The sequence below is a fragment of the Camelina sativa genome, chromosome 9, assembly GCF_030686135.1.
Source record: "Camelina sativa cultivar CO46 ecotype springtype chromosome 9, ASM3068613v1".
NCBI lineage: Eukaryota > Viridiplantae > Streptophyta > Magnoliopsida > Brassicales > Brassicaceae > Camelina > Camelina sativa.
In genome coordinates this window covers 35102854-35120989 of record NC_141888.1, presented here as the reverse complement: position 1 = coordinate 35120989, position 18136 = coordinate 35102854, and the positions used below count along the sequence as shown (strand labels likewise).

The 18136-nt window shown below is 39.8% G+C and overlaps 5 protein-coding genes across 14 annotated transcripts; 2 read left to right on the top strand and 3 right to left on the bottom strand.

Annotated features, from left to right (window-relative positions):
• Positions 1–86: 86 nt before the first annotated feature.
• Positions 87–2792, top strand: LOC104712918 (ribulose bisphosphate carboxylase/oxygenase activase, chloroplastic-like). 2 transcript variants are annotated; one of them, XM_087467509.1, is made up of 12 exons: positions 102–583; positions 679–764; positions 909–918; positions 1089–1151; positions 1246–1359; positions 1478–1539; positions 1625–1679; positions 1792–1993; positions 2079–2185; positions 2258–2313; positions 2388–2480; positions 2569–2792. In XM_087467509.1, the coding sequence occupies exons 1-12, from the start codon at positions 253–255 to the stop codon at positions 2674–2676; spliced, it is 1287 nt and encodes a 428-aa protein (XP_087323635.1). In that variant the 5' UTR covers positions 102–252; the 3' UTR covers positions 2677–2792. The 2 variants fall into 2 exon arrangements, with proteins under 2 accessions (XP_087323636.1, XP_087323635.1); XM_087467510.1 differs by lacking the exon at positions 909–918 and having other exon boundaries at positions 87–583.
• Positions 2777–5951, bottom strand: LOC104715829 (histone-lysine N-methyltransferase, H3 lysine-9 specific SUVH3). 3 transcript variants are annotated; one of them, XM_087467506.1, is made up of 2 exons: positions 5730–5951; positions 2777–5053 (listed from the first exon to the last, which is right to left on the bottom strand). In XM_087467506.1, the coding sequence occupies exon 2, from the start codon at positions 5037–5039 to the stop codon at positions 3027–3029; it is 2013 nt and encodes a 670-aa protein (XP_087323632.1). In that variant the 5' UTR covers positions 5040–5053; positions 5730–5951; the 3' UTR covers positions 2777–3026. The 3 variants fall into 3 exon arrangements, with proteins under 3 accessions (XP_087323632.1, XP_087323633.1, XP_087323634.1); XM_087467507.1 differs by having other exon boundaries at positions 5720–5908; XM_087467508.1 differs by having other exon boundaries at positions 5797–5847.
• Positions 5952–7012: 1061 nt separating this feature from the next.
• LOC104709150 (uncharacterized) lies at positions 7013–9833 on the top strand. The gene is made up of 2 exons (XM_010425807.2): positions 7013–9380; positions 9449–9833. The coding sequence occupies exons 1-2, from the start codon at positions 7074–7076 to the stop codon at positions 9644–9646; spliced, it is 2505 nt and encodes an 834-aa protein (XP_010424109.2). The 5' UTR covers positions 7013–7073; the 3' UTR covers positions 9647–9833.
• A 1142-nt stretch (positions 9834–10975) lies between these two features.
• On the bottom strand, positions 10976–13541 carry LOC104712916 (uncharacterized). 6 transcript variants are annotated; one of them, XR_015567110.1, is made up of 8 exons: positions 13407–13541; positions 12981–13176; positions 12591–12653; positions 12274–12424; positions 12125–12162; positions 11985–12030; positions 11394–11643; positions 10976–11304 (listed from the first exon to the last, which is right to left on the bottom strand). XR_015567110.1 is itself a non-coding variant. In XM_010429911.3 (8 exons), exons 1-8 carry the CDS (start codon positions 13522–13524, stop codon positions 11147–11149), a joined length of 861 nt encoding a protein of 286 aa, XP_010428213.1. In that variant the 5' UTR covers positions 13525–13541; the 3' UTR covers positions 10976–11146. The 6 variants fall into 6 exon arrangements, 1 of the variants encoding a protein (XP_010428213.1); XR_015567109.1 differs by having other exon boundaries at positions 11394–11505; XR_015567108.1 differs by having other exon boundaries at positions 11394–11498.
• A 33-nt stretch (positions 13542–13574) lies between these two features.
• On the bottom strand, positions 13575–17915 carry LOC104712917 (leucine-rich repeat receptor-like protein kinase PEPR1). 2 transcript variants are annotated; one of them, XM_010429913.2, is made up of 3 exons: positions 16713–17915; positions 14208–16640; positions 13575–14093 (listed from the first exon to the last, which is right to left on the bottom strand). In XM_010429913.2, the coding sequence occupies exons 1-3, from the start codon at positions 17182–17184 to the stop codon at positions 13681–13683; spliced, it is 3318 nt and encodes a 1105-aa protein (XP_010428215.2). In that variant the 5' UTR covers positions 17185–17915; the 3' UTR covers positions 13575–13680. The 2 variants fall into 2 exon arrangements, with proteins under 2 accessions (XP_010428215.2, XP_010428214.2); XM_010429912.3 differs by having other exon boundaries at positions 14208–17781.
• Between the last annotated feature and the right edge of the window lie 221 nt (positions 17916–18136).

The window sequence follows — 18136 nt, the reverse complement described above, 5'->3', positions numbered from 1 at the left end:
CTCATTCTTTACTAATTGAACTATAGTTTATGCAAGTAGTAACAAGTGTGGGACCAAAACTAGAGTCTTTTGACTTCAAGAACCACAGAATTAGCCAACTCACTTATCAGACAAGAACACAAGAATGGATTTTAAGAACAAATGGCTCTTACTTCTTCAAAATCCTATCTTGGGTAAGAAAAGTATAAATCTTTTTTCATTTAATTTGGGAAAAAAAAGGTAGAAGCTTTTAATTTTTTTGGGGGTGGTTTAATGGCGCTTACAAACATATCTTTGCGTTTCAAGTTTCCACCTTTACAATCATCTTCGTCTTCCACATTCAACACTTTAATCACTACCAGAAAACTCTCTTCGATCGTTTGCTCCAAACCCTCTTCTAATGACGGCGGTAAAGTGGCTAATGACGGTGGCGCAAAGCCGCGGAAGAAGTTATCGGAGCAGTCGTCGTGGGAAGTAAAAGATTCTGAAGGGAAAGATTATCTATATAGGCTTGGCGCGGAGGCTGATAATGTTAATATAGCTGTGGGAGCACGAAGCGGCATGATCGATGATGTATTCATTGGAGACTTCCTTGGCAAAGATTGTAAAGTCTCTTCTTTTTTCAAAATTGGTTTTTGGTTAAGTTTACAAATACTTCAATTGTGTTAACAAAAGTTGTAATATCTGTTTGATTTGCAGCTGATATTGTGTTTGATTACCGTCAGAAGGCGACGAGGTCATTTGAACATCTTCAAGGAGATTATTACATTGCCCCGTCGTTCCTGGTAACTCATTTAGTCTTTACAAGAGCAGCATTGTTATTTGTTAATCTCTTGTTTGGATGCGTTTAGAATTGAAACCAATGCTTTAAATTGTGGTAATGTGTGTGTTACCAAGTGTTTTACAACATGTGTCTTCTTTCTTGACAGGATAAAGTTGGTAAGTTGACCTGTACGCTTTGGTGAAGCTTAAAGTATTAAAAGGAATACATTGGTAGCAATAAGTTGACGATAGGGTTCATATTTGATTGCCTAAAAGTCTGCAACTTTTGATTCATTTGTGACCTTTCGTTTTACCTTAACATGTCGATTTTCGTTTGATTTCTGTAGCGGTCCACATTGTGAAGAACTACCTTGCTCCTTCTTTAAATATAAAAATCCCATTGATCTTAGGTAATGATTGCCTTGTGCTTCTCTGTTTAGTAGCAGTGTTTGAAATTTTGCTACCATCTCTTGATTATTGTGGGTGTTTTATTGGGCTGGCTAGGTATCTGGGGAGGTAAAGGACAAGGCAAAACGTTTCAAACTGAACTTATATTCAAAACCATGGGAGTTGAGCCAGTTATAATGTCTGCAGGAGAGTTGGAATCCGATAGAGCTGGTGATTTCTCTAACTTTGTTTTCTCTCATATCGCCGGGTGTCTATGTCTTAGGACTTGGATGCTTTCACTGACCATCGTGCTATCGAAAGTTCTGATTTTCCTAATATTCTGTTACAGGGGAACCGGGAAGACTCATACGTGACCGCTATCGAACAGCTTCACAAGTCATTCAAAATCAAGTTAGATGCTAATCTTATCATTTGCAGTCTTGCTACACCTAGTTATCTTTGGCATGAACGTTGATGATGATGACTTGTAATGCAGGGGAAGATGAGTGTTCTCATGATCAATGATATTGATGCTGGCCTTGGTAGATTTGGTAAAAAAGCAATATTCCAGACAACTTTGAGCAATGTTGTGACTGCTCTGCTCTTTTTTTTTTCTTTTTCCGCAGAGGTGAATCTTAACCGAGTTTATTGCTCTCGTTTTAGGGGAAACACAAATGACAGTGAACAACCAGATAGTTGTTGGTACTCTGATGAATCTTGCGGATAATCCTACAAGGGTAAGTGTGGGACAAAACTGGAGAGAAGCTGACGTTGTAAATAGAGTTCCTCTAATTGTCACAGGGAATGATTTCTCTACACTGTATGCTCCACTGATCCGTGAAGGAAGAATGGAGAAGTTCTACTGGTAACAATAATACACAGCTTCCAATCCATTTTCCTGCAACTGAGAAATCTTTTCTGAAGTGTTTTGGTGCTGAAAAAAAATACAGGCAGCCAACTCGTGAAGATATCGTAAACATTGTTGGCAGAATGTATGAGAAAGATGGTATATCGCGGAAAGATGTTATAAGCATTGTAGATACATTTCCAAATCAAGGTAAATAATTTACTATCTCAATTGAGAAAATACATAGGTACAGTTCCTTACCCTTTCTATCTTTGTTGCCAGCACTTGACTTCTATGGTGCTTTGAGGTCACGCACATATGATAGGTCTATCCTTAAGGTAACTTAAGCTACGAACCAGCTGATAATAATTAGCACTCTGCAGTGAAATAGCTAATCTCTTTGTTTTTATAGTGGGTAGAGGAAGCTGGAGGAATGGAGACTCTAGGGAAAACTCTTCTCAGACGTAAAAAGACCGAAGCTGGTCCTCAATTCATTCCCCCTGAGGTAAATGCTTACAGGATTCTCAGTGATCTTTCTCTCAAAACTTTTCAGCGTTGGCTCCGTTTAAGTTTTAATGATATGGTGTGAACAGCAAACGATGGAAGCATTGCTGGAATCAGGATACTCACTGATAAAGGAACAAAAGCTCATCATGGAAACTAAGCTGTCCAGGGAGTACATGAAGAACATGGACGATTAATACCAAATACCAAACAAACATTGATTCATTCTTACAGTGAGTTTCAGTGAACACAAAATGTTACAAAAAGCTTAAAACATAACCAAATCGCTTTATAGAGTTTCTTGTTACCAAAATGATGAGCATTGAACCTAAAGCCGATGCGGCGCCAGTACATAGATTAGATATGTTATGCATCGTCACATAACAAGCAATACACGATTTTCAAAAACAACAACCACTTTTACCTTACGAAGAAGAACAAACGCTACCAGTTTTGTACTTTATTACTACACACATAAGGATCAATGTCTTGAGACAAATGGAAAATGGATTCAACGGATTGTATGAATTAGATAAACAGTCTCAGATCATCCAAATGAACCACGACATTGCTCCGATCCACACAGACATTTCCTCTTTCCTTGTAAAAAGCTCCCATCTCTGGCCTCGGGCGTAGCAGAAACCCCATAATCATAAGTCAATTCCGCCATTGGAGGAATGTGACGCATGGCAAAGAAAGCAATGTGGATAACCGACTCACCGTTTCCTTCACAAACAATAGGCTGCCAAAAAACATTGGGGGAGCAACTATGATTCATGAAACGAGCGACATTTCCAAATTTCTTGGCACTGATTAGGACTGGTGATGGGAGATCAAATTCCTCGGGAACTTCATCTGAAGGGTCCTCATCTACTAGTGCAGGCTCATAATTCCACTTGAACGAGTTATAAACACGTGATGTATCAAAAGCATACTCATCCTCATCTTGGTACTCTCTAAGCCTGCCTTTGTCTTTGATCTCACCAGCATATTCACATATGAAAGAACCAGCACGGATGGAATCCCACGAACGTAAACCCCAACCACGATTTTCTGTCTTAAACACTTCCAGGCAGAATTTTAGTCCGGTCTGAATCACTTTGTTTTTGCAGTTGGCATGACATGGACACGTTGGGCCACATTCATATATCATAGGTCTCCGAGACACTAGCATAACCCCATTAAGGTAAGGGAGATCACCACCATTTTTTCTGATACAAGAGCAGTTAAGATCTCCTGGTGAACATGAGCCACTGCAGGAACAGCCAATTGCGGGTGGGGTTAGTTTAAAGGACTCCGAGTATTTTAGAGAGGAGATATAGGTAAAATAATCAGGCCCCCTCTCCTCATCAACATCATTCACAAGCGAAACAGGTTTACTTTCAACTCCTGAAGTGAGATCTGGAAGGATAAGGCCTGGTATTGTAGTCAAACCTTCCTTCCACTTTTGAACAGATTTCCAGACACCAAAAGCAGGTGGTTGACCAGGGAGTCTCACCAATTTATATTTAAATGTGTTGCAACCAGATTTGCCTTTCTCTACCCATGACTCTGAGATCGAATAAAGTCCATCGTAGATATAGATCTTTCCTGTCTTAGTAGCTGCATCCTCCTCCCCTCTTATGACTCTTACTCCATTGCCTTTCCTTAAACTTGTCTCTAATGCTAGATTACCCCTTTCAAGCTTTTGATCAGATGCTTGTCCATTCTTGTCTGCATTGCCACCTTGTCCACTGTAAATTAAGGACTCAGGATCCTGGGCGTCACCGTCATAACGTCCAGAGGAAACAATGCTAGTTGCTAAAGGCTCTTCACCTGAGCCAACCTTACTAGTTATATAGTCAATGCCAGCCATAGTCTGCATGTGAAGACCCACTAAACACATCTCTATCCGGGAAAAGAAGATATCTCCAACCTCAATTCCAGGAACCGTTCCAACTCTCTTCTTCATGTTTGTCCGCACCCCATTGCTCATCAGAGTACCGGCTGCTTTCGCAGTGGCTGCCTTTGCATAATCTACTTGGCCGAGCCGCCTCCTAACTGCATCAAAACGCGTCAATACACTACTTACTAAGTACCCATTTCCATCATCTCGCTCTGCTGCACTGATCCCACTATCAAAATCTGCACTAAATCTTTTCACTACCTGAAAATCCAAATTCGTCTCTTTGGCCGCAGCCTGCTTCTCTTTTTTCTTCACATTACCACTTCCCTTAGGTCGACCAACTCCTCTTTTAGTTGCACTGGAGCTGCTGGGGCCATTTGATTCAGTAGGTGTTCTATAGGACCGAAGAGGTGGAACAAACGATGGAAGAGGTGTTTCCTGAGTTTGGTTGAGATCAGGAGTATCTTGCGTTGGTTGTTGTGCTCCAAAGGGGTAGAAAGGAGAATTCTCAGATGAAGAAGGACCAAAAGGTGGACAACCAACAAAAGGTGGACCTTGGTTACCATTTGGAAAAACAGGTTTCAAACTTCGCAGTGGTTTTACATCTAGCACTATTGACTTGTCATAATGGTTAGGATTTGGAACAGTATGATTGACCCCTGGAACTCCTTCCATTGCTAGATAAGCTCCTGTCGAAGTAAGAAAAATGGATAAAGGATCAACATTTGAATAATGAGCTCTAAAAGTGGAAAGAGAGTTTACAAAGAGTCAGTTACTGCATAAGCAGTTCATCCAAGACCATCACACAAACGACTCCATTTACAAATAAATTAACAATCAGTTCCCAAAATGCAAACTTTGCTATCAGAAAACAATCAAAGTATCCCTCAAAACATATATAGGCCTTTTTCAAAAAATCTGAATGCATCTAAATGCGCTTCGTAATGAACACAGAGAGGTTCCCTTGTTCTTTCAGTTCATAACTTCATACATTTGTTTTCACCCAAAATGTAATAAATCATCAGCTTAGAAGACAAAATCATTAGAGCCCACAAATTCTAAACACCACCAAAACCTTTCATGCTTAGGGCATAACGAAAAAAATAACTAATCCTTTCGTTACATCAAAATCCCTAATTTTTATTTAGATTCGTAAGAAATCAAGCTAATTCATAAACAGCACGCCGTAACTAGACGAACCCTTAGTCCAAAAAACTGGAAAAATACAAACTTTAGATTCACCAACAAAAACGAAAACAGTATCCACAGTGCAACATTCATATATACATATTCCAGATTTCAACTTAAACACGAAAAGAACAAAAAAGAAGAAGAAGAAAGAATCAGATTGTCACCATTACCAACCTCAAGAAGCTGAGAATAAAAGAATTAAAAAAAGCTCCGAGAGTTAGGAAGAGGGGAGAGAAGAGACCTTTGAGGATGATGAATGAAAGAGAGAGAGTGTTAAAAAAAGCAAAAGAGAGAGAGAGAGAGAGAGAGACGCCTTTCTTTAAAGCATTTTTGAGATTTGACTTATTTGCTCTGACGAAATAAGCATAGACGTTACTGTTTTGTTACAGAGTATACGGTCCGTTAGATTCACGTTTGCGTCATCTCCGCCGTCAAAACACATTCAGTGCCTTGAAAAAGATGAAAATTTCTTACACAACCTATCCTTTACCTCTCTTTTTTTCTTCCTTCGGTTGTCGTGTAACTGTTACCATTTCAAAATATTTTGTCTGTATCCTCCACGGCTCCACCAATTTACCAATCAGCTATGCACAACAATCTATAACAAGATTTCAAGGAAAAAAGATGGCCAGCTACACGAGGTATCGCGCAACACATGGTCACACATCCCAAGTTTGATAATGTACCCCTAGCTACATCAAGTATATGGTTGGCATGGCCACATGCACCAAGTACATGATGTTATGTGTCTCACACCATGGACATAAAATGTCGATTAATCGGGTCATTTCTCCCGGCAATGACCGGCGTTGACTCGTCGGAACCGTAATCGGAGACAACTAGAACCCGACCCGAGCACCTGCAACCAAAATGGTAAACCCGACCCGGACCGAATATTGTAATGGACCCATTTTTAATGGGCTTTATCTCTAAAATTTTAATTAACAAAAGCCCATGTTAGAATTATTCATCGATCAAAACAAGAAAAGTGAAAAAATTTTGTGAAAAAGTTTTATCCTTTTATCGAAGAATTTATCGAAGAACTGTAGAGATCCCCTTTTCAATTAGGGTTTTTACCAGAGAAAATGCAGTGAAATCTTTGCTGGAAATCGAAATAAAGAAGACATTGCCTGTTGATTGTTGTGACAATGAGGTAAATTTGGTAGTTTGCTGTTGATTTTTAACTTTTATTTTGTCGTTTTGAACAAGTGGGAAAGTGGGGTTGTTGTCGGCAAGATTCGATTCTCTTTATATGTTACTGTCGGGTTTTGGCTAAGGTTATTGTCTAGTCTTGTTGTGTAGTCTTAGTTTGTTTATACTTTGTTTATACTTTGTTTATACTTTGTTTATACATTGTTTAGACATTGTTTATAGGTTATTGTCGAGGTTATTGTCGGGTTCATTAGTTGTTTATAACAACTTGTCTTTGTCTTATATATCTTTTTTTGTAGTGGAAAAATTACAGTGAAGGTGAATTGCCATTATTCTGGCCAATTCAAGACCGAGAATGGAGTGTTGATGTACGTCGATGGAGTTATTGAAGTATTTGAGGTTGATTCAGTGACAATTTTTCAAGAAATATTGCTAAAAATGCTTGGAAAAAGAGTCAACAATCTTGGGAGAATGTGGTACAAGCTACCATTCGAAGAACTTGAAGATAGGCAACCTCTGTGGGAGAATGTTGATAGCAATATGAATAAACTGGTTTCAAAAGGACGTTGGATGGGAGAGGTGGACATCTTCTTTGAAAAGGCAGAAGAAGAACCGCTTGAAGCTGCTGGAGAAAAAGAAAAGGATGTTGCTGAGAAAAGCAGAGTAGATGATGAGATAGTTCTTCCAGATAATTTGAGTGGAGATGATAGTGATGATGGGAAATCGGATGCAGGTTTATCCGAAGCTGAAGAGTCAGATAATGAAGATGAGATTGTTGACAATGATGTTGGTATTGCAGAGGAGGACATTCAAGTTTTCAACAATGAAAACTATGAAGAACAAATTCCGGATGATGATGAAGTATATCCTGCAACGGATGATGAATCTGGCGATGAAGAAGAACAAACAGAGAGATTGGTTAAGAAAGGCTTACCTGATGGTGTGTTTAGTTTGAGGCAGGTCTTCAATAATGGGAGTGAGTTTAAGAAGAACATCATCCGATATATATTGAAGACGAGACGCAATGTGGTGTATGCTAGATGGGAGAAGGAGAAGCTTGAAGCTGTTTGTAAAGCAAAAGATTGTACTTGGAGCATATATTGTGCTATAGAGAATCCGATTGGGAAGTGGATGGTGAAGCGTTATAATAGTGAACATCTTTGTCATCCTACCGGAAGGTGTGAAACGATAAAGACACCTATAATCGCTGATCTCTTCTTAGAAGATATTAGAAGAGATCCTGAGATGAGTGGTCCAGAGATAAAAGATGAGATGAAAAGAAGGTACAACATAATTATCTCACCAAACCAGGCGAAAGTTGCAAGGAGGAAGATATTTGATAAGCTGCAAGCTGAGTGTGATGAGCAATTTTCAAGGTTAAGAGACTACGAGCTGCAACTACGGACCAGCAATCTGCACACTACAGTTGAGATTAATACGACAACAAGGGATGATGGTAGTGAGGCATTCTCGCAAATATACATTTGCTTTGAGGCGTTGAGGAGTGCTTGGAAACAGAATTGTAGACCAATCATTGGTCTGGATGGTACACACTTGAAGAATGCTATGCAAGGGCAGCTGCTTACTGCTGTAGGAAGGGACCCTAATAACCAGATTTTCCCAATAGCATGGGCTGTAGTTGATTGTGAGAACAATCCCAATTGGGAATGGTTTATTCGAAAAATAAAAGAAGATTTGAGCTTGGGGTTAGGTGAGAACATCACCTTAATTTCTGACATGCACAGAGGTTTGATTCACGGTGTTGCTACAGAGTTACCAATGGCAGAGCATCGTGCCTGTGCACGACACATCTATGGGAACTTGAAGAGAGATCACAAGTCAGACATGTTGAAGCCTTTGTTTTGGCGAATTGCAAGCAGTTACAACAAGGCAGATTATAAAGAAAATTTGAGCATATTCAAGGAATTCGATCCCCAGGCTTGTAAGACTCTACTACGAAAGGATCCAAGTTCATGGTGTAGGGCGTTTTTCAGGGTTGGTTGTTGTTGTGCTGATACACACAATAATCACACTGAGTCATACAATAGAACCTTGAAGATTGCAAGGAGGAAGCCATTTGTCCAAATGTTAGAACTTGTAAGAAGGGATGCAATGCAAAGGGTTGCCAATAGGTCTATTATTGCTGAAAAAGAAGCTGCAAAATTCACAAAAAAGGCAAGGAAAGAGCTGGAAAAATCTTGTGAAGAAGCGCAATATTGTGCAATGATTTCTAGCACCGGTGGAGAATATGAGATTGTTGAATTCGGGATTGGATACAGCGTGAGCTTTAACAAGCGTGAATGTGCATGCAGAAAATGGGATTTGACGGGTATACCTTGTCGTCATGCTGTGTGTGCAATCAGAGAACTCAATCTGGAAGTGGAAGACTATATATCAGATTATTACTTGAGTGAGAAATGGAAGGGAACATATAGAAGAGGCTTGAGGCCTGTTAATGGAGTTAAGTTCTGGGAAGATTCTGGTAAACCAAGAATTGTTGCACCTCCTTATAAACGACCTGCAGGGAGACCTAAGGGAAAAACCAGGATCAAGGGACTTAATGAATCACCACGCAAAAAGAAGTCTCAGACGAAGGTTGATCGAAAAGGAAGAATAGTGCATTGTGGTCTATGTGGTGAACAAGGACATAATTCAAGAAAGTGTCCTCATGAGGTATTGTTATCCGACATTTGATATATTTTTCTTGCTTTACATATGGTTAATTTTTTTTTCTGTTTTAGTCTCCGGAGAGCAGGGCAAAGAGAAGGAAGCTTATGGCGACTCCTCAATTGGAAGCTCAAGATCAAGAGGAAATGGGAGCAGCATTGGCAGCAATGGAGCATGAAGTTCAACCGGAAATGGGAGGAGCTTTGGTTGCCATGGAGCATCAAGATCAAGATGATGCTGAAGTGCAAGATGTTTCATCGACAACACCATAAAAGATGATGTTGGTTGTTGTTGTGCTCGAGTTCTTTTTGGATGTTGTGTTTGGGTTCTTTTTGGATGTTAACACACTTTGATTTGGGTTTTACTGTGTTTGTTTAAAACCCTTATTCGGCGAAGTTTGGTTTTGGTTTTGGTACTTTGTTCTATTGAAACAAGAAAACTAGTTTTATCCTTGTACCATACTTTGGTTGTTGTATTTCATCCTTGTACCATCCAAACAAAAAGTTTTTTAAACCATCCGATCGAAAAGTTCAATACCTTAAACGGACCAAATCCTACAAATCAACATCAAGAACAACTACTTGACAAATCCAAGTAGGATGAAATACATAGTAATTAACTTAACCAAGTACAATGACTCCAATTGCACAAACAAGTAAGCCTGTCAAACCCGTGATAACGAGGCGTTGACGAGACACAATTGCTTCCATATCATCAATCTTCTTCTTCTGCAACTGATGTCTCTCTAAATCACCACGAAGCTCCATGATTGTCGTTGATAGTTGACTGATTATCGTATTCTTCTCATTAATTTCTGCTTGAGCTTCAATCAATGCTCTTCTCGGCCAGCCTTTCACTTCTTCTTCATCTACCCAACTAAAGTACTTACAGTGACCATTACCACCTTCCTACACAAACATCAAACAACTACTTAATCAACAAAGCTACTCACCTCAACATATATCAAAATTCAAGCGATACATACCTTGTACAGCTCACACCCGAGGAACCTTCGATTTGGATTTTTCGCCGTTTTCGAGATGAACATCTTCGCCGGCAATCCACAATCACAAACTTGCCCGACTCCATACCTGCTCCTCATGCTACTAGACGATTCCGATGTTAATTCCATCTTCACTCTGAATTGAAGTTTCTCACACGATGAAGAACCCTAAAAATCGATTCTTTGTCGATTTGGGGAAAAATGGGAAATGTGATGGATTTTTTTTTTATCTAATTAAAATTTTAGAGATAAAGCCCATTAAAAATGGGTCCATTACAATATTCGGTCCGGGTCGGGTTTACCATTTTGGTTGCAGGTGCTCGGGTCGGGTTCTAGTTGTCTCCGATTATGGTTCCGACGAGTCAACGCCGGTCGTTGCCGGGAGAAATGACCCGGTTAATCGACATTTTATGTCCATGGTGTGAGACACATAACGTCATGTACTTGGTGCATGTGGCCATGCCAACCATATACTTGATGTAGCTAGGGGTACATTATCAAACTTGGGATGTGTGGCCATGTGTTGCGCGATACCTCGTGTAGCTGGCCATCTTTTTTCCAGATTTCAATATATAGTTCAGAAGTGAGACTCATGTGATGATGTCTTTTTTTTTTTTTGGCTTAAAAGGATATCAGAATCTTACAAGTTACAGATAGTAGTATTTGCCAAATCGGACACGATTCTACAACAATTCGTTTAACATTTCCAATACAAGCTAAAGGTGAAAAGCTTGGAATCTAAGCTAACAAGTGAGGCTCTCTTGATTCATCATCTGTATTGTTTGACCATAAGAATGTCGGAGCATAATCTTTGAGGCACTTGTTGCAGTTCTTTACCTTCTTGCCATGCCTGTCCTACGCATACACCCGGACCTATATGCCGTATGTATATGACGACACTGTCGTTGAATGGATACGGATGCTTTGCTGCAAAGAGAAAAACAGATGAAGTTATGGGTTTAGAAGACACCGTTTATATATGCTATTCTCAAATCAGTATAAGCAATGAGTCTTACATGGTCGAGGAAAGCCTTGTGGGTAATCTTCGATAGCAAGAAGCCCGTCGCCGAATTTGCATGCTGCATCACAGGGTTCCTCTGTGGCCATAACTTCCATAGCTTCTGTAACCTCAAAGTATAAAGGACTAAAAGCATTGGCAAGGGTTGAAACTACTGGTCCACCTGCAGAATGACATTTCTTGAGATTATTTTTGTAAATAGTACAACAGAAGTAATAGCATGACATTCACTTATGTTCATTCACCAACTGCAGAAAGATTTTTATAAACTTATAAAGATGCATACAAACCATAAAATATCTTAAATGCAACGATAGCTCGTGGAAAAAGGAATAAGTCACACATGTTCCAAAATCTATTGCAGGCAGCTGAGTAAAAAGCCACAACTAACCATATTGAAAGTTGTTTATCTTAAAATCAACTTACTAAATCAATTCCAGTGATATAAGCTCACATTTGATCTTACATTGTCAGATAGAGTTCCACATTAACTTAGATATGCCTTAAATGTTGGAATTATACTCGCAGCAACTGCAAATAGAAAAGTGTTGTTTATTTTGAGAGAAACATTAATTGGATCAAGACTTACCACAAACACGCCCATAGGTCTGTCCGTTGCTGGAGCGAAACACAGCCTACCAAGTAATATATAAACGATGTCAAGAAATATAGCACATGATAGATGCTGTCGTATGAATTAAGGATGGAAGTGATATCAGTATGACTAACCATCTTGAAGAAATTTATCCAAGATATGATTAGTGGACCTAAACATTAAGAGAAGAATACTTTAGAAGTTGTTTAAGAACATCAACATCAAGATACATAACCACACGCAGATAACATACAAACTCATTTATATATGTAGGGGCTCAAACCTAAAATGGATTACCCTGACTTGTTCGGCAGCTAAAGTATTCGAGTGAAGTTTCCGCATCTCCAGTAGAGAATAACCTGGAAGCAGTCATTTTGGCTAACTTTGGATTGTCGTAACGAGTGCTTGCTATTTCCCATGCTCTTGATATAAGCCTGCACACATACACTCTCATGAAGAAAATTGTACATGCCAGAACATGCACTAAGATTTCTTTCCATGTCAACTTCTTTGGCAAATTAATCCAATCTTTTCCAAGAGACATAAGTAAACCACATGACATAAAAAGCTAAATACTGATAAGAGTTCAGTAAGAATGACCTCGGCTCTAATAATTGCAGCAAATGGTGGCGCCTCTCTTCAGGGATGTCTTCAATCTTTTTCCTGTACAATATCAACACTATTAAACAGTCATCTTCTTATTTTATAATACGCCAGATGAAATCTAACAGGGAATTGCATGAACTAGTGGTGGTATAGTGCTTTGAGAGCAACCCCGAAACTATATTATATCTCTTCTTGGAAAAATTAATACCCTCCAAGAAAATATCCTATTTACTATATAGCAAACTCGCGCAGCCAAGTTAGGAGGAACAATAAAACTGAGACTGCAACATGTGGCTAACAAAATTCCACTAATCTAAACATGCAAGCCAGCTGCTTAAGACTGAATTTAAATGCTGGAACCCAATCAACCGAAAGCAGACTAACCATAGATAAGCAGCCGGGTTATATGAAGCAGGATCCAATGGAATCAACTCCTTGGGAGGATCAAGAAACGTTACAACATCAGATTCATCAACATAAACCCTTTTACCAGTAGGAAGAGTTTCATATGGTTTTTCATCCCATGGAGATTCATATCCTCTCCCTCCATAAACAGCCAGTACCACACCACGATACAACCCTGTAAAACCCAAAATATAACACACACATCTCTCTCTTTAGAAACCCAACAAGACTCAGCAACATAAAATCACAAGATATAACTGAACTTTCATCTTCTAACATCACTACTAAACAACAGTCACCTCAATTTAATATCGACCAAGTTAACTACAAGTGTATACAGGATAAAAGCTTCCCCAGAAAAAAAAAAAAATCATTAAATGAAAGAGAAGAAGAGCTTAAGCTCACTGTTTGATAGAGGAAACGCAAGCTGCGACTTTCCATTCCGGCGAATCGAGCCGTCAACCGCCGGAGTAAGTACCGGAGTCCGTATAAGCCAACTCTCCCGTACCGCCCCTATCTTCATCTCCGGCCAAACGAATATTTTTTTTTAAATAATTTAAAAGAAAAAAGAAATTTTGATAAACGATATATTTATTTCACAAACACGGTTACAACTAAAGGGCCGTCATAATTGGGCCTTAATTAGGCCCATATTTTACATTATTGGCCGAGTTATACATTACGAGTTAGCTAACAATCCCACGGTTCCAGCAGAGAAACTTCTTTGAGAGGAGCAACTTCTTTCAAGATACTTGACATCTTCCAACAGTTTCACCGCATCTCTCATCGTTGGTCTCATTCCCGGATCTTTATCAGTACAGCTCAGTGCCAGTTCCATCACTTGAATCACCTGTTCCCTAAGATTCGAATCCAGAAGCTCGTCCACAAGAGTAGGATCGACGATTGTTGTCACCATGTCTTCCACATTGTTGTCCTTGCTGCTGCTCAACACTGATCTGACCCAGCTTACTATATCTGTACTGTCCGGGAATGATTTGTCCACCGCTTTCTTCCTTGTTACCATCTCGAGCAACACAACTCCGTAACTGTAAACATCTGATTCTCTTCCCCTCACGGTTTTGTATGCGTTTTCTGCACAGTTTCATTGGTGGATTTAGCCAATGATCCAGCTTAAGAAGAAACAGAGTATCCATACAAAAAGCTTGCTAATATAAACACTAAACCATTCTACTATGTATGCATTACCTGGTGCGATGTACCCGGTGGTGCCTGTAACAGTGGCAGTTGAAACCGTTGAGTCATCAAGAAGGCGAGCCAAACCGAAGTCCCCAATGTGAGGCTCCAAGTCTGAGTCCATGAGTATGTTCTCTGGTTTGATGTCACGGTGAACAATCGGGGGATGACAGTCATAGTGTAGATAGGACAGTCCGTGAGCGACACCAAGCGCTACGTTGAACCGTGCAGACCAATCTAGGCCATTATCTTTTGGACCAACGCCGTGGAGAACATCGTATAGGCTTCCTTTGGGCATGTACCTATACAACATCAAACCGTCATCTTTCCTCAGCCAAAACCCTTCTAACTTAATCAGATTCCTGTGCCTCACTTGACCAATGGTATCGATCTCTCTCATCATACTCTGGTTGGCGCGGATGTGAGATGCAAAGACGAGTCTCTTCACAGCGTAGACCTTTCCTGAGCCCAAAGAAGCTCTGTATACAACTCCGTGAGCTCCTCTTCCAATGATGTACTTTTCATTAAGATTGTCAGTTGCTGCAAGAACTTTGTTAAGCAACAAAGATGGGCCTTCCTCCTGTGTGAAGACATAAGCATCTTTCTCTTTCTCTGGTCTTCCTTTGCGTCGGCGTAGGCAAATGAAAACAAGGGCAATAACCAAAACCAAGACAAGTAAAGAGGATAAGACCGCTATAAGTGCAATCTTCCAGGTGCTGAGGCCACTTTTACCCTTGCAGTAATTCAACCCGCTGTGGCTATTGTTGCTACCAGAAAAGGAATGTGGAATGCAGAGTTTAGGATTTCCTGAAAACATCGACAGGTCAGAGATCAACTCTTTCTTCAAGTGTACCGGTACTGAACCATTGAACTGATTGTTAGAAACATCAACACGCAGCAATGATTCAAGATTCTCAAGAACAGACAAAGAGCCTGTCAACTTGTTGTTGGATATGTTGAGTCTTGTTAGTCTGTCAAGATCCCCCAACTTGGAAGGAATATCACCTGTCAATCCGTTTCCGCTAAGGTCCAAATCATAAGTCAGAACCTCTATCGACCCAAGAGACGAAGGAATCTCACCACCAAAAGCATTTCGAGCAATCTGCAGAGTTGACAGCTTTCTCAGCTCAGGAAAGAACTGTGGAATACCTCCTGAAAACCGGTTATCGTTGAGAACCAAAGTCGCCAAGCCTTTCCAGTTACTAAACTCTGAAGGAATCGAACCGTTTAATGAGTTGTAGCCAACATCAAAACGCTCAAAATTCACACACTTAGACAGCTGAGCTGGTAAAGGACCTCCAAGAAGATTACGTGAAAGATTCAAATAGCCAAGGCTTTGTAGATTCCCAAGTTGTGGAGGTATCTTTCCTGTGAGTTTGTTTCGAGACAGGTTGATGCTCGAGAGATTCCTACAGCTTCCGAGGCTCCCCGGGATTGGTCCTTCAAAGTTGTTGCTATTGAAATCAAGAAATTGAAGGCTATGTTCCTGAGAAAACTCAGGAAGATGACCTGAAAGGTTGTTTTCTCTAAGGATGAATCTCGTGATGGTCTTACAGTTACCAATAGAAGTTGGTATTGAACCGTGAAGCAGATTAGTACCCAAATTGAGAATACTCAACTTCTTTCCATGGCATAGATTCGGTGGTATCTCTCCTGTGAGTTTGTTATCAATAAAGTCAATCTCTTCTAAGCTGCTGTTCACACCTAAACCATGCGGTATTGGTCCATAAAAGCTGTTGTTGAAGAGCGTAGCAATCTTTAAACGCTTCATCTGTGCCATTTCCACAGGTAGTTCCCCTGTGAGGTTGTTTTGATAAACCAGCAACTGTGCAAGACTCTGACTCTTCCATATCTCCATAGGAATCTCACCCGTGAACTGGTTTTCGAAAAGCTCTAAACTTTCTAACTTCTTCAGCTTCCCTAATGTACTAGGTATCTCCCCTCCAAGCTGGTTATTGTTCAGCTTCAACAAGTTCAAGCTACTACAGTTCCCAAGCTCCGTGGGGATACTCCCAGAGAGACGATTCTCTGAAAGGTTTATATCTGTAAGCTTCTTCAACAAACCCAATGAAGGAGGGATTGTACCAGACAAGTTACCATCCACAATGACTAGAGCATCAAGGTTACTGCAATTGCCCAATTCAGAAGGGACACCACCTTCGAATTTATTGTAGGACAAATCTAAAGTCAACAGATTCTTGCAGTTTGGTGAGCCTAAACGTAACTGCCCTCCTAGGCTGTTGTTACCAACAAACAGATCAGTGAGATTCACCAAAAGGTTAAGACTTTCAGGTAACGAACCAACTAACTTGTTCCTGTGCAGATACAGAATCTCTAGACTACTGCAGTTCCCAATCGAGTCAGGGATGTTACCAGATAACTGATTCTCAAACATACGCAGATCCACAATCTCCTTAGCTTCACCAATACTTTGAGGAATCGGACCTGTTAGATTGTTATACTCCAGATTTAGAATCTGCAACTTGGGAATTCGAAACAAGGATTGAGGCAACTCACCAGTGAGAAAGTTTGAGTAAAGATAAAATTCCTCCAAGCTCTTCAAGCTACCGAGAGTATCTGGGATCTCACCGGAGAAACTGTTTTCAGACAAATCTAAAGAAACGAGATTGGTACAGTTTCCTAAAGTGGAAGGTATAGTCCCAGAGAAATTGTTACTACTCAGATCCAAAGTCTGCAAGCTTTTGAGCTCACCGATTTCAGGACCCAACTGACCTGAAACCCTAGAATTAGTGAAGTTGAGAGACGCGACATTCTCAGAATCGTCACATGTGATACCAAACCAGTTACATGGAGTGGCTTCAGATGCGTTCACCTTCCATGTCGAAGTTACTTCCGGTGGTACTTTGTCTAAATGCTTCAGAAGCGAGAGTAGAGTTAACCCATCTGAGTTTAAACAAGAAACTAAACGGATCGAGAGAAAGAAACAGAAAAGTAGAAGAATTTTGAAAACCCCAACAAGATTCTTCATTTCTGATGAGATTATCAAAAGTCAAGAAACATGCCACTGGGCTCTTGTATCAAATCAAGATTGGTATTTGAAGCTCAAAGCTTTTGCATGAGAGAGAGAGAGAGAAGGGGGAAAAGGACAAGACTTGATTGATGGGTCATGGGTAGGTATAATTTAACTGATGATTCTTGCCGTTTTTTATGACGAGACAAGATTTTGTTTTTGGTCGTTTATGAACCAACAACAAACGAGTGTGAGATAGAGGGAGACCGAGAGAGAAACCTTAACCTCCTTCCTTCAACGCGTTTTCTTCTTTGCACGCTGTTTCTCATTCAGTCTTCTTTCTTTCCGTTTTCAGAGACACACGTGTTTTTATATAAAGAAGTCATCTCTGTTTCTTTTGATTCCTAGTGTGAAACGTGAATCTTTTCAATATTCTACAACGATGTCGTTTTACGAGTTTATCCAAAAAGAGTAAGAAACTGTTAACACATCAATAACGAAGTAAAAAAAAAGCATTTCATTAAATAATTGGACTATTTGGTTGGTGAATAGAGTCAATTTGTGGGGAGTTGGGTAGGTTTTGGGTTTTGCCAAAAAAAAAAAAAAAAAAAAAAAGGGTAGGTTTTGGGTCCATTATTAAATTCAGTACCAAGAACGCATTACCAAGTACCAACCATTAAAATATTTGATTGCAAACGTTAACAACACAGTCCACTACCTAAATTTTAAATTTGATATTATACGTGTATTGGTGTATAACAATCTTTTTCGATACTATTTGATAAGAACAGCTAAACCGTTTGCTTAGAACTGAACAAATTGACTTTCAAATCATGACTAAGGTAAGCTTCCGAGAAAAATATATAGAATAAGAGAATTTTGATTCCACGTTTCTTTTTTTTTATATAGAATTGTAAATTCACATGTCGTATATGAATTTGGATCTAATCAACCGACACTTTTTATTTTA